We start from the raw sequence: 14,796 nt of genomic DNA on the forward strand, positions 1-14,796 counted from the left end.
GGGCTCCTCAATCCACCCCACGTCTATTACTTCTAGAGAAAATTGCTTCATCGATCCCAAGTTGGTAAAAAATCTTTAAAAACGAAAAAATTAGTTGTTAAGTTTTTATAATGCCCGAAGGATTAAAATTAAATTTTTAGTAAATTTCGATAAAAGTTGATAAAATATCTGATTAAAAAATTGTTAATTTCGTAAAATATATAATTAAAATTAATTGTTATTTTTTATTTAGAAATAAAATGTAGTTAAAAATACTTAACAAGTTTCCAAATGAGAGTCGCTGTGCAACTATAATAAAACATCGATAGCCAAATTATTACTTGAACGATAGCTTGAGGACTAACTTCATAAATTAAATACGTGTGAGGACCCCTTACAAGTATCTGTCAAGTTTTTAGCATTGAAGAGACTAATTGTGCAACAATAATGAAATATAGATGATCATGTTACTTGAATGATAGCTTGAGGACCAATGGTGAAATTACTCGCTATCATTGTGCTTATAATGAACTAGTAATTAATTTCTAATTAGACAACTTAATTATTATGCTTGTTGCTATACAATTTTCATGCCAGGTAGTGACTACGAAAGGTTGGATTTGCTCACGTTGACTAATCAATGAAACATAATTGCATTTGATTTGTTTAATCAAAAGTAAAATTAATTAATCTTATTTTAGCATTGTTAAGGGAACATTTTGGTTGGATTGTCCACATCTATCTACCATAGATACTTTCTTAATTTTGTCCATAAACACCATTTTGTCAATTCTGCATTTTTGTTTGTTTGTTCGACATTCCATCCCACTCGCCAACGTTAATTTAGTGCGTTGAATCATTTCATATAAAAGTTTTGATACCGAGCTCAATTATATAACAATGAATAATTTTACTTATTTGTTTGAATTTTGATTTTAATATAGTGAAATAAATAACTAAATATAAAGAATACAATTATAAGCTTAAACGTGTGATTATAAAGAGATAATTTTTCATATCAACTTAAGTGAAGAATTCGGAGGCCTTGTAATTAATAAATATATTTAATCATAGCTTGTTGTTCTTAATTTCATTTTTAAAAAAGGCTTTCAATGTATTGTGTTCTTGTCGGTGATTTAATAAGGGATATAAGCACAAACTTCCCCGTAATGTTCTAGATCTATATATATATAAAAGTAAAAGTAAATTCAAGAAAAAGAAAACAAACAAATTGAAAGTCATGAACTCAGAAAGACATTAAAATAATATACTAATTCCAAACTTACTTTAAAGTCTTTTCTTATTCCCAAGATATTGTTTTCTTATATTATAAATTTGATTTTTTATGCACAACTTGTTATTCTTCCACTACAATAGTCATCGTCGCTGTTAATACTAACCATTGCGTCATATTTGTAACACTCAATCTCCCCATTATAGTCGATGTCATATTACTTGAACGATGCCTTGTTACGATGGTTGTGGTCGGTTTTTGGTTCAAATATGTTTGTTTTCTATGGTGGCAGTGGTAAATGATGGTGATTATGACCACCGTGCGTGGCCTGTCATTGCCCGTTAGATCCATTTGTATGTGTGTGAAGAATAAAAAGTCAATATTTAGGGTATAAAAAAGTATGACAGATAAATTAAAAAAAATAAAAATAAATAAATAAATAAGAAGAAGAAGAAGATTGGTGAGAGTAATTTTCACCCCATTTATTACACTGGATTGCTTGCACTTAAAGACAGGAACAATATAAAGCCGGGATCAGCATTCTGAATTTTCAGATCCTTTTCTAAGTTACTTGGCCAATATCACATGATTCTATATTATTATTTTTATTATGAACTTTGCTATTTGATTATTTACCCTTTTTTTGGTACAATGGGTGCGGAGGTCTTATTTTCCAGATTTTTAGCCTCCATTAAATTACATTCGATTACATTTTATTTCTCTCTCCTATTTTCAATCATACAATTTTTCATAAAATAATAATATACGTAAATCGAAATTTTTTCTTTTTTCTTTCAACCATTCATTTAAAAAAAAAAAACAATATTCCACCCATTTTCATTACCAAAAAATGGGGGCCAAACAGGGGCTTACAATTTGTTTCCTTCACCAACGGGATTACTAATTTGGTAGAAAAATATACGTATGAGTATTAAAGAATTTTATCAAGGCCGGCCCTAAGCCAAGGCCAACTAGGCAATGACTTAGGGCCTCACATAGAATGGGGGCCTCAAAATAAAAACATGGTAAAAGTCCAATTAAATTAGTATAAATTTAAAAGATGGAATAATTAAAAATTTATTTAACAATAATTTATTTGGTTAATTCTAACTTAGTTCAATCTTATTCAAAATAAATTTTTCTTGAGTTTTACATACATGATTAATTACAAATTATCAAACAAGTCTAATATTATTATGGTAATATGATTTAATTTGAAAAGTAATATTACTTATTCAGTAGTTTACTTTAATAAGTTATAATTTGAATTTGATTTAAAATAAATTTTTCATGAGTCCATAATATGATTTATCGAAAATAACTTGAATTTGCTACTTTAACTTTTGAATCTACCAAGTCTTTGTTTAAAATATAAATATATGATTTATTTAAATATTTAAGTATTTTTACGCATGTAAATTTTTTTTTCTACGTTTAAGGGTCTCATAATAATGAGTCGCTTGGAATCTCAAAATTCTCGGGGCTGATCCTAAATTTTATTGTCCTTTAATTAGATTAATTAAAATACGCGACACAAAAATAGGCAAGAATATGTTTTTCGTTTAAGTCCGTACAAGAGCTACCAATAAATATCGTGTCCAAACCTTATGAAAATATCAATTATCTATCTTTCCTTTCAATTAATTTCAACTACTTCAAATGCTTTTTGTACTTCCTTTTCAGTTAACGTGATGCAAATTTGGACTTTTTAACTCTTCTATATCATCTCATTTCAAAAACACCTGCTTCACGAGAGAAAAATATCAACTAAGTATTGTATTATAGAATTTATCATACTTGGATCAAATTAAATTAAGGGCCCGTTTGGTAGGGATTTTGAGAATTGATTTTTTGACCGTTAGAAGAAAAGTGGGGTCCACATGTGAGAGAAGAAGTCAAAAATTACGACTTGAATAGTAAAATAACGGTCAAAAAATCAATTTTTTTGGGCAAAAAATCCCTACCAAACAGGGCCTAAAGTAGGCGACAAATATCATTTTTGTGTTTATGTTAATAGTTTAGCTTGTGACTTTTATAAGCTTAGACACATGAAAATAGAGACAAAAGAATATATATAAAAAAGGGAAATTTCATATTTAAAAGATTAAGTATGATAATTTCAAAACTAAAAAACAAGGTTTATTATTTCAAAAATCATATATTAATTAAATTTTATTTATTAAATAATTATTTAAAATATATTTTATTAATTAAATATTTTAAGGTTACAAAAATTTTATAATTTATTATCACAATTATGTATTAGTCATAGTGATAGATAGGGGTGTAAGTGGTTCAATTTTACCGGTTTTTGACAGATTTTCAAACCAAATAGTTTAAAACGGTTTGAGAAAAATCCAAACCTAAACCAAACCATTTTGAACGGTTTGAAAAAAACTCAAACCTAAACCTAACAGTTTGGTCCGGTTTTAAACCGCCGATTTCGCCATATATTTTTTTGACCGTCTACTTTTATGTCATTAATTCATTGAATTCAATATATATTTATAACTTACTAGTAATAAATCTAAAACAAACTAAGCCCCTGTTTGAACCAAATTTTTGGGATAAAAAATGAAAAATTGGACCGTTATCTCACAAGTTCAGCCGCCTTTGTTGACCTACTATTTCATGTGTGGGACCCAGCCTCCTCTCCAACAGTCAATTTTCTCATTATGATGATATGGAAAATATGGCTCAAACATGGACTAAATATATCTATTATAAATTTAAATACCAATTAAATCAAAGTGAAATCACAATAAACTAAAACATAGTTTTTTTTTTCATTTTTTTCACCTTTTTAGGCTAATAACGATACAATAACGTTACAATAAAAGCCTACTAAACTATATATAAGGCCCAAAAAATATAATGATGTCCAACAAGATCTCGTGATCATCATATCTGAAAAAAAAGGATACTAATTAAATAAAAAGAATAACCACCCACAATACTAAAACAATTGTTTATAATATCTAAATATAACAATTACACAAGTTTACGTTTGTATGATGTTACGAAATGCATTTAATTTCAAATTTTTACCTTAATTTGCTCCAAAAAAATTATTGATCTGAAACTTTATTCGTAACAAATATTATCACCGAAGATCTAGAATCTCTTTGTCTCAGATTTGGTATAATGGATTTCAATTCAACTTTAAAGAGGCGTGAAAAATCTGAAAAAGAAGTATGGTGACGATGGCTCACGACTGTGTTGGGAGTCGATTGTAGTTCATCTAAATTCTGAAGAGAAAAAAGGCTTTTGATAGATTATGTTAGTCTTGAAATTATTAGATATATATTAGGATTATTGGATGATGATGATGATGATGATGATGATGATGATGATAATGATGATGATAATAATAATAATAATAATAATAATAATAATAATAATAATAATATATCTGTATTAGAAAATTAGAAATTGATAAAAATAACCACAAAGGACAAAACTATTAAATTTTACATATTTGGATGAATTTTCAAAAAATTCCATTTTTTCATTTTTTTTTTACATATTTTTTCGCCGGTCTGGTTTGGTTTTAAACCGCAATTAAAATTCTCAAACCTAAACCAAATCATTTTGACCCGTTTGGTTTGGATCAAAACCATTTCGTTGATCGGGTTCACGTGGCACCAAACCGACGGTTTCTAAAATACGGTTTCGGTTCGATTTTTCGATTTTTGCTTACAGCCCTAGTGATAGATATCATAATTACAAATTTTATAAGTCACAATTTATTTCATAATCACAAAATATCAAATTAATTGATCACAAATAATTTCTAAATCATAAATTATCAAATTATTGGTCACAACTTAACAAATTTTTAGGTCACATATTATTTATTGATCACACATTAACCAACTTATTTGTCACAATCAAGTAAATAATTTTGTGACCACCATCACTACTTTCAATAGCACCACCATCGCTAGGACTACAATGCCATTGACTAAGAACATTGTGACACTATCCAAAACCACAACTACTGGAATTACAACCTCATCAGATCCAATCACAACCACAGACCAGCACCATGACATCATCGTTGATAGAACCACCACCACAACCACACATCACCACCACCTCACTAGATCCAATCAATTGAGAGCACTGCGGCACCATCTAAAATTGGATCTCATCGACCATAGCCCCAACATCATCATCGCAATGGCTACGAACCACCAACGCCATCATTGTTGTCGCGCAACCTCACCAGATCCAATTACAACCCCATATCACGACTACAACCACACATCACCAGATCCATTCAACTAAGAACACTACGACACTATCCAAAACTAGATCTCATCGGCTGTAGCCAAAATTCAAAATGATTCGGGTTTTAGGGATGGTTGAGTATGGTTTTAGATGAGATGAAAATGTATATTTAATTTTGTGATATAATTATTAATATTAAAAATTTCAATTATCATCTGATTTTTGAAAATAAAACTTGTAAATCTTAATCTTGAACTAAGGAGTTTAGAACTCTCGTTGGCTGTAATTTCTACTAAAAAATGCTTTTAATTTGGGCCTGTCCAAGAGCTACCAGTAATATAATGGATCTCCTTGGTCGTAGTTTTATGAAATTGAGGGAATAACACTAAAATAATGAGGGAACGATTAAATAACATTTAAAAAAAATATATTTCTCAACTTCCCTTCAAACCAATTAAAAGGGAAAAAAAAAATCGTTGACAAAAATCCTTTACTTTTGCTCTATTACTAGATAGACCTTTTGTCGCCACCATTATTCTATTGTTAACAGCCCGGTTTGTCTCTAGATCTGCTCCTGATTGTTAACTATGAACTCTAAAATGGAAGAATTGGGCTTGAATTATCTACGTTGGGCGAGTGCATAAGCCTATGAATAAAAATGTTCGGGGTTCTACATAATTTGCATATTGTAGTAGGAAAAGTTAGGATAATTCTATAAAGACAGATTGCAAGAATCAAGGCCAAGACAAAGCATAGCACATTTAGCCTACAATCAAGCAAGATCAGCCAAAATCAACTCTGCATAATTCTGTAATTGCTACATTAACTCTTACAAATCTGTAATTGCTTTGTAATTTTAGCCTAACTGATGTAAATTGCAGTAGATAGTTTTTCCTAGCTTTGTATATAAGTCAGCTCTTATTTCATTAATAATGTATGGGAAATTCTTCATTGAAAATACAGAAAATCTGTTTTCTCTATATGGTATCAGAACCGTGCATCTCTAACAAGCCACCGATCCAAGTCACCACCATATCTTCCTCCTCTGATCAAACTTCAAACCTTAACCTCAATATCCAACCCCTTTCTGGAACAGAAAAACCTTTGATAGCTCTCAATATCACTGCCCAAATCAATGAAAAATTAACTCCATCCACCTTTCCTCAATTGCGTGCTCAATTTGAGGCACTCCTTATTGGTTATGATTTAGTCGACTGTGTCGAAGGCACTCTTCAGTGTCCCTCCTCCGCTGGTACATCCGCTGATCTGTGCAAGACCCATTGGGTTCGACAGGATAAACTTATCCTGAGTGCTATTCCAGCCTCCACATCTCCTTCAATCACCCCACTTATTGCTACGGCAAAAACCTCTCATGAAGCTTGGAAGAAGTTAAAAAATTTGCATGCGAGCCGATAAAGAACTCGTGCTATGCAGTTAAAGGAGGAACTCACCTTGATCCAGCGTGGAAATCGGTCGATCACAGAATATCTCCATGTTGTGAAGGCCTTGGCTGATGAATTAGCCATTATTGATCACTCAATTTCGAATGATGACCTAACCCTCTATGTATTGAATGGTTTAGGTCCATATTTTCGAGAGATTGCTGCCCCAATTGGAGCCCGAGAATCATCATTGGCCTTTGAGGAATTACATGATCTTTTGGTTGGACACGAGGCATATTTTAAGGCGCCTTGAATCTGCAACGCAGAACCTGGTGGTTTTTGCAAACTATATGAAGACGAAGCAGCCTGTACAAGGAGGAAGTTACCCATGGACTTTCAAGCAAAATGGCACTCAACATGGGCCTCAAGGCTTTGGCCAAAGTCGAAACTCAAATAGCGCCCAGCACGACGGACGTTGCTACAACAATTATGGCCGGCCTAACAATTCCAATCAATGTTACCAACCCAAATGTCAAATTTGTGACCAATTAGGCCACATTGCCAAGTCCTGTCCTCAATTTCATTCACAAAATGTCTTCATAAATTGTGCTACAACCTCTGCCGAAAAGGAGAAAAATTGGTTACTTGATTCGACCGCTTCTCATAATATAATGGGGGATCTTGCAAATTTGTCAATTCATTCTGAATATGATGGTACTGACGAAGTAATTCTCGGTGATGGTTTAGGTTTGGCTGTCTCACACATTGGTTCTTTGAAATTACAATCACCCAAACGCACCTTTATATTGTGCGGTACTCTTTGTGTTCCAAACCTTTCCAAAAATTTAATTTCTGTTCATCATTTTACCAAACAAAATAATGTTTCTGTTGAATTTCACCCCTTTCATTTTTTTTGTGAAGGACAAGATCACGGGGGCGATTCTACTAAGAGGAGCATGTGAAAATGGTGTTTACACCTTTCCGGAACCAGTGATGTCTCCTCCTTCCAAAATGGTTGCTAATGTGCATGAACGGACCTCAATTGATGGGTAGACGTCCATCACTTAGAATAGTCCAAAATCTTGTTAAGAATTTTTCCCTTCCTGTTGCCAAAACAAATAAATTGTCTCAATTGTGTAGTTCATGTTCCATTAATAAAGCCCATCAACAACATTTTCATACCAATAGTCTTCAAAGTCATGCACCGCTTGAACTTATTTATACTGATGTTTGGGGACCCGCGCATTATAATGGAATTGACGGATCTCGTTATTACATTATTTTAGTTGACGACTTCACAAAATATGTGGTTCTATCCAATGGCTACAAAATCTGGGGTGTCTACAATTTTTTCTCACTTCAAAAAATTTGTAGAAACACGCTTCCAATCCAAAATCAAAAACCTGTACTCTGATAATGGTGGAGAATTCATTGCCTTAAAATCATTTTTATTGCTTCATGGTATTGGTCACTATACCACCGTCCCGCATACCCCACAACAAAATGGTGTTTCCGAGCGTCATCACCGTCATCTCGTCGAAACAGGTCTCACCTTGCTTCATGATGCATCACTACCACTTTCATATTGGCCTCGCGCTTTCCAAACAGCTGCCTATCTAATCAATAGGCAATCCTCACCTCTTCTTCAAAATATTTCTCCTTTTGGTCAAAAACCGAATTACCTCAAATTACGAAAATTTTGATGTCTTTGTTACCCACTTACCCGATTGTACAACACTCATAAAATGCAATCCAAATCAACCCCATGTGTATTTCTCGGTTACTCTCAAACCCAAAGTGCATACAAATGTCTTGACATCAAAACCCACAAGATGTACATTTCTCGGCATGTGTTGTTCGATGAATCAAATACCCCCACCCTGTCTTTCACAATCCCAAAAAGTCAAATACCAGAAAACACCCATGTTCCTTTGCTCTTTGATGCCCAGGTCGTGCATATGCCTTCATCAACGCCATCTGCACTGATGCCCTCATCAACGACTCCGGAAGGTGAAGGCGCCGTCGACGCATCCTCCTTAGGTAATCTCGTTAATCCTCTCTCTTCTTCTGAATATCTAGGAGATGACTCCATGCACTTGAATTCTTCATCTCCTAGCTTTTGTCCAAATACTTGTTTGCACGATTCAAACTCATTGGTTCCATCAATTTCTTATCCCTCCCATGTCGTACAAACTCTAGAACAGTTTGAAACCTCATGAAACCCGATTGCCAAAAAACCATCCGACTCATCTATTCAACGACTTCACCAAATGACAACCCGTTCTATGAACAAAATTTTTAAACCCAAACAACTAAATTTCGTTTCTAAACATCCTCTCCCTAGGACCATTGAACCAACCTGTGTGAGTCAGGCTTTATCTCAACCACAATGGGGTGATGCTATGTCAAATGAACGTACAGCTCTTATGAAACATGGAACTTGGGACTTAGTGCCAATCCCTTCCAATTGTAATCCGGTGGGTTGCAAGTAGGTGTTCAGGGTGAAGAGAAAGTTTGATGGATCAATAGATAAATTCAAAGCTCGTTTAGTTGCAAAGGGTTATAATCAACGTCCCGAGCTTGATTACAAAGAGACCTTTAGCCCAGTAGTTAAACCAGCTACACTTCGAACAGTTTTGTCAACTGCTGTTGTGAATGGTTGGGAGTTAAGGCAAATGGATGTTAATAATGCCTTTTTACATGGTGCATTATCTGAAACTGTATATATGATGCAACCCCCGGGGTTCAAAGATCCATATAAACCCAATCATGTTGTAGACTACAAAAAGCAGTATATGGACTTAAACAAGCCCCTCGAGCTTGGTACACTACGCTAAAAAATGTTCTACTTGAGCTTGAGTTTGAAAATTCCAAAGCTGATTCATCCTTATTTATTTATAGAAAGGACTCTATCATATGTTATTTCTTGGTATATGTCGATGATCTTGTGATTACAGGAAATAACAAAAACTTTGTGGTCTCAATTATCAAGAAACTAGGAGATCGTTTTTCTCTTAAGGGTATAGGTCTACTTCATTTCTTCCTAGGTGTGGAAGTTGTACCCACTCGGGCATGCCTCTTTCTATCACAACACAAGTACATTCGAGAGCTATTGTCAAATAATAACATGAGTGGCGCCAAAGATGTCTCAACTCCACTTTCAACAACTCAATCTCTCAAGATAGTTGATGGTACAGCAAATGTGGACAGCACAGAATTTAGAAGAATTATTGGCAGCCTGCAGTATATTTCTTTGACGCGTCCAGATATTTCATTTGCGGTCAACAAATTGTCACAATTCATGCACAAGCCTACCACCACTCACTTGACAACAACAAAAAGGCTTCTTCAGTACTTGAAGCAAACCATTTTCCATGGTATACAACTCACAAAATCTGGACCTCCAGCTTTAACAACATACTCCGATGCAGATTGGGTTGGAAATGTTGATGACCGAACATCCACATCTACGTATATAAGCTTCTTAGGCCCAAACCCCATTTCATGGAGTTCAAAGAAACAAAGAGCAGTTGCAAGATCTACCACCGAAGTTGAATACTGAGCCCTTGCAAATGCAGCATCCGAAACAATGTCGTTGCTTGGTCTCTTTCAAGAACTGGGTTTTCCACTAAAAGCAGCCCCATTATTACTGTGTGATAATCTTGTTGCCATGCACCTAAGCTTCAATCAGATCCAACATTCACGAATGAAACATATACAAATTGATCTCCATTTCGTGCGTGATCTTGTTCAACGTGGCTTTCTTCAAGTTCAACATGCTCATACACAAGATCAATTGGTTGACCTGTTGACAAAACCATTATCGAGACAAAGGATAGAAATCTTGAGAAACAAGATTGGGCTTGCTGATGGAAGCTCAATCTTGCGGGGCGTATAAAGACAGATTGCAAGAATCAAGGCCAAGACAAAGCATAACACATTTAGCCTATAATCAAGCAAGATCAGCCAAAATCAACTCTGCATAATTCTGTAATTGCTGCATTAACTCTTACAAATCTGTAATTGATACATAATTTTAGCCTAACTGATGTAAATTGTAGTAGATAGTTTTTCCTAGCTGTGTATATAAGTCAGCTCTTATTTCATCAATAATGTATGTGAAATTCTTCATTGAAAATACAAGAAATCTGTTTTCACTATAAATTCCTCCAATTGAGATTATGTCTAAAAATATGAATTATTCGATTGGAGTTGGAAGTTTGGAAATTGCTACACAAAGTTTACAATAAGAAATAATCACTTGTGACAATTTAAAACAGTCTGGAAACAATATAAGCCTTTTTTTTTTTGAATATTACACATTGGAAAGTGCAGTGGTCAATGTATTTTATTTATTTATTTATTTTTTTTCCCTCTGTTAAGAAATCGCACTTTAGTTCTTTAACTGGCATGTGTGTTTAAGGGTTTCTTGGTTGACAAAAAATTTAATTTTCAAGAATTCAAATGTTCACATTCTGAATTTTCAACGTCTATTAAACCTCGAGAAATTATGGCGTACACAAAAATGAAAAGGATTGGGATTCCACAATATCATTATCACTATATGTTTAGGTATGTATGATGTGAAATAAGAATTTAATTTGGGATTTTGTTTCTAAATGTTGTTGGCTTTATACCTTTGCACCATGGAACACTTCGGCCCCACAAAAAAATTTCAATTTTATGGAACTTGAATTTCAAGAGGATGGAAATTGTCAACTTCGACATTATCAGTCAAAATATTTTGTTACCCCGCTCCCGAAACCCACTGAACCTCCATCTTAGGCGGGTTGTTAACGGTTTGGAGAGAGCGATGGGTTGGGTCATGAAAAGTGGGGTCATGGTAAAATTCCAGATGGACGAGGAAAGGACAAAACTTGGTAATAGTGAGATATAAGGGATGGGGAAGCATATGAGGATGCGTGGAATTTTATAACTATGCTTAACATCACGTGACTTTATTAATCACCTGATTAAAATAAATTATCCTTTGCAAATGAAAATTAAAAAGGTTAAACAACAAAATTGGTGTTGATGCAATCGTCGTTGTAACATTACACTATTAATTTTGAGTAAGCTAATGTTAAGAATTTTTGTTTTCTTTATTCGACCTTTTGACATCAAAGTAAATAAAATTTCACTACTAGAGGCAACTCTTGTTTTCTAACCTGTTGGGACACATTCCGCGATTAACCTCTTTCACAATGCTCCAAGGATGGAACGGTGAGGGACCCTTAAAGTTGGGGTTCAACCTTTAAATAAAATTTCACTACTACAAAAATGCAGAAAGGACTCTAGAGAAAAAGTTTATGATTCTTGAATGTCCGGCGGCTGTCTGTCTGAATTCGTCAAAAATCTCAAATCAATAGCATTTACAAAATTTCTTTGTCGGGTTATTGTTTTTTCCCCCTTTCTTGCTTTCCAAAAGACGTAATTTTCAGTGGAAAATGGGCCACGAGAAGTACGCACCTCGTGTCGCCTAAGAGATCATTCGGAGGATGTTTCCAATGAATTATCATATGACCAGTACACTTGTAGAGAGAGAACAAGTAGGATTTTTTTTATTATTAATTATTATTTTTTTCCATATTAAACCGAGTCAAATGCCACTTCGAGTCAAAATTTCATACTTAAATTAGCATTCCATGTAACTTTCCAAATCATAAAAATTAAATAAAAATAGGTATTTTGAAAAGTCTAATACAGTGACTAAGTATGGATCATTTCTATTAAACATGTATGTGTTATCTCTATATATCGTTCTCTTCATTTTGGTGAAAGACAGGCTCCACTACTAAAGATGACAAATTATTATTTTCTTCCTTTGTTTAGAGTATTTATGTGCAAAAATTAAGAATTAAACATATAATGAAGTTCCAATAAAACATGTTGGCTACGGGATCGGGCCGAGGCTACTACCATAGACCCCTTTTTTCCCCATAAATTTAGTTTCACCATATATATTGCACAGCAAAATTTTCGAATTGAGTCGAGCAGAATTTAGGTAATTGTACTCTAACAAGTATTAAAAGCGAAAAAAATCCCAAAAGAATATAATAATAAACGTGTTGGAAGTATTGAACGCTCAAACTTAATAAGCCTAGAGAGTCAAATCATTCAAACCTTTTTACTCTTTTCCTCCGTCTTTTCAAAACAACTACCGGGTATGATCCTAAGGACCAGCGTTCATCCACACAAACTTCAATCTATTCAAAAATCTGACGTAAATTGGTCTAAGTCTTCGCAAATCTCATCTGTATAAATACATCATGTACCGTAGCAAAGTTCCTACCTTAAACTATTCGATCCCCACAAATTAATAAAGCATCCTTGTCATAACGACATGCAAAGATCTCCCACAGCCCGTTACATTGGCAATCAGATCCTTCGCAACCAAACTCACATCAAAACAAATCTTCATCAACGGCCACCGTGTGATGTGTTCATCAACCACAGAGGAATCGACACGAAAAGGAATGTAGCCGGGCTGCTTAACGATCACCTCAGGCGGCTCGGGTTCAGGCCTTTCTTGGACTGCAAAAACATGAAACCTGGGGACAAATTGTTCCATAATATTGACATTGCAATACATAAATGTAAGGTTGGGGTTGCCGTGTTTTCTCCCCAATACTGTGACTCTTATTTTTGTCTACATGAGTTGGCACTTATGATGGAGAGCAAAAAGAAGGTTATACCAATTTTTTGTGATGTAAAACCCTCTGAACTTCTGGTTAAAGATGATGGGATTTGTCCAACTAAGGATTTGGACAGGTTTCAATTGGCTCTTGAAGAGGCAAAGTACACAGTTGGATTGACATTCGACACATCGAGAGGGTAAAAAGTTATAACTTCATCGTAAATAATTTTCTTAATCGATTAATACCTAGCCTTTAATCAACAGTTTTTAATACCGTCTAATAGCACACATGGAAATACCCTAAGAATCTAATATCGAGTTTTTATGAATATTTTTGGATTAAATTCTAATTGACGCTGTAATTTGATAATGTGAATTCAGGGATTGGCCGGAATTTCTGGACAGTGCTTCAGATGCAGTCATCAAGAACTTGCTCGAAGTAGAAAAGGAGAAATGCTTCTTGCTGAAGAAGAAGAAAGATTATTTTATTTAATTTCTTTCTAACGCATTCATTATTCTTTTATAAATATGTTCTCAAAATTCAAATTGTTTTATTTGTACTATATTTGCAAATATTGTATTATTCAAGCAGCTAAGAAAAGGAAATAAGGGTTCTCAGTGGTGATCACAATTATTAAACTGTAATGATCGATCATTAATTGTTTTATTTTTCAGCACATGTTCTGGAATTTCCATTTTTATCATTCTTTTGGTTAAAAAACATCAGATACAACGCTACGAGACCACATCTATTGTCGATTATTTATTAGGCAACGCAAAGAGAAAAAACCATCAAGTTAGATGTTCAAGATGCAAACAGTGCAAATATGATAAACCCTTCTGACTAGCACTTGGATATATATACAAAAATAATTAAAATGCAATGTATTTTGATAAGTGCATTTTGGGCACTTATTCGAACTATATTATTAGGCTTTTATATCGTCAAATTATAGAATTTTGCTTAATTTGGGTTAATTTTATATTGTTTCGATTATGGACTCATTTCTAAGAAATTGAGAAGGAAGAAGGCCATGATCGAATTAAATCCATAATTTATGGATCAAATTCCACAAGTCAGAATTCGAGAAGGATATTGATTGTACAAATAAAAGGATTCAGGGGCTGAATTTTTTTATTTTATAAGATTGAGGATTTGAAGAAAAATATAGCATTAATGGAATTCAACTTGGAATTGCATTTGGAATCAAATTCAATTGGCATTTTGGATTAATTAAAAATAACAGAAGGCTGCTATTGGAATTATTATTATAAAATAAAAGGTACCAACAATTGGAAGGCCAGAAATTGAATACATATATGAAGGCGCA

The 14,796-nt window shown here is 33.7% G+C and overlaps 1 protein-coding gene across 1 annotated transcript; it reads left to right on the top strand.

The window, feature by feature from the left end:
- The first annotated feature begins 13,133 nt into the window (after positions 1-13,133).
- LOC111402785 (TIR domain-containing protein-like) lies at positions 13,134-14,071 on the top strand. Its single transcript, XM_023031119.1, has 2 exons — positions 13,134-13,662; positions 13,847-14,071. Exons 1-2 carry the CDS (start codon positions 13,172-13,174, stop codon positions 13,956-13,958), a joined length of 603 nt encoding a protein of 200 aa, XP_022886887.1. The 5' UTR covers positions 13,134-13,171; the 3' UTR covers positions 13,959-14,071.
- The last annotated feature ends 725 nt before the right edge of the window (positions 14,072-14,796 follow it).

This window comes from Olea europaea, chromosome 10, assembly GCF_002742605.1.
Source record: "Olea europaea var. sylvestris chromosome 10, O_europaea_v1, whole genome shotgun sequence".
Classification (NCBI taxonomy): Eukaryota; Viridiplantae; Streptophyta; class Magnoliopsida; order Lamiales; family Oleaceae; genus Olea; species Olea europaea.

Excerpts from the sequence above, each read along its gene's own strand:
- LOC111402785 (XM_023031119.1), top strand. The coding sequence starts at position 13,172 with ATGCAAAGATCTCCCACAGCCCGTTACATTGGCAATCAGATCCTTCGC. Across the intron at positions 13,663-13,846 it reads ACATTCGACACATCGAGAGG|GGATTGGCCGGAATTTCTGG; the intron begins GTAAAAAGTTAT and ends ATGTGAATTCAG.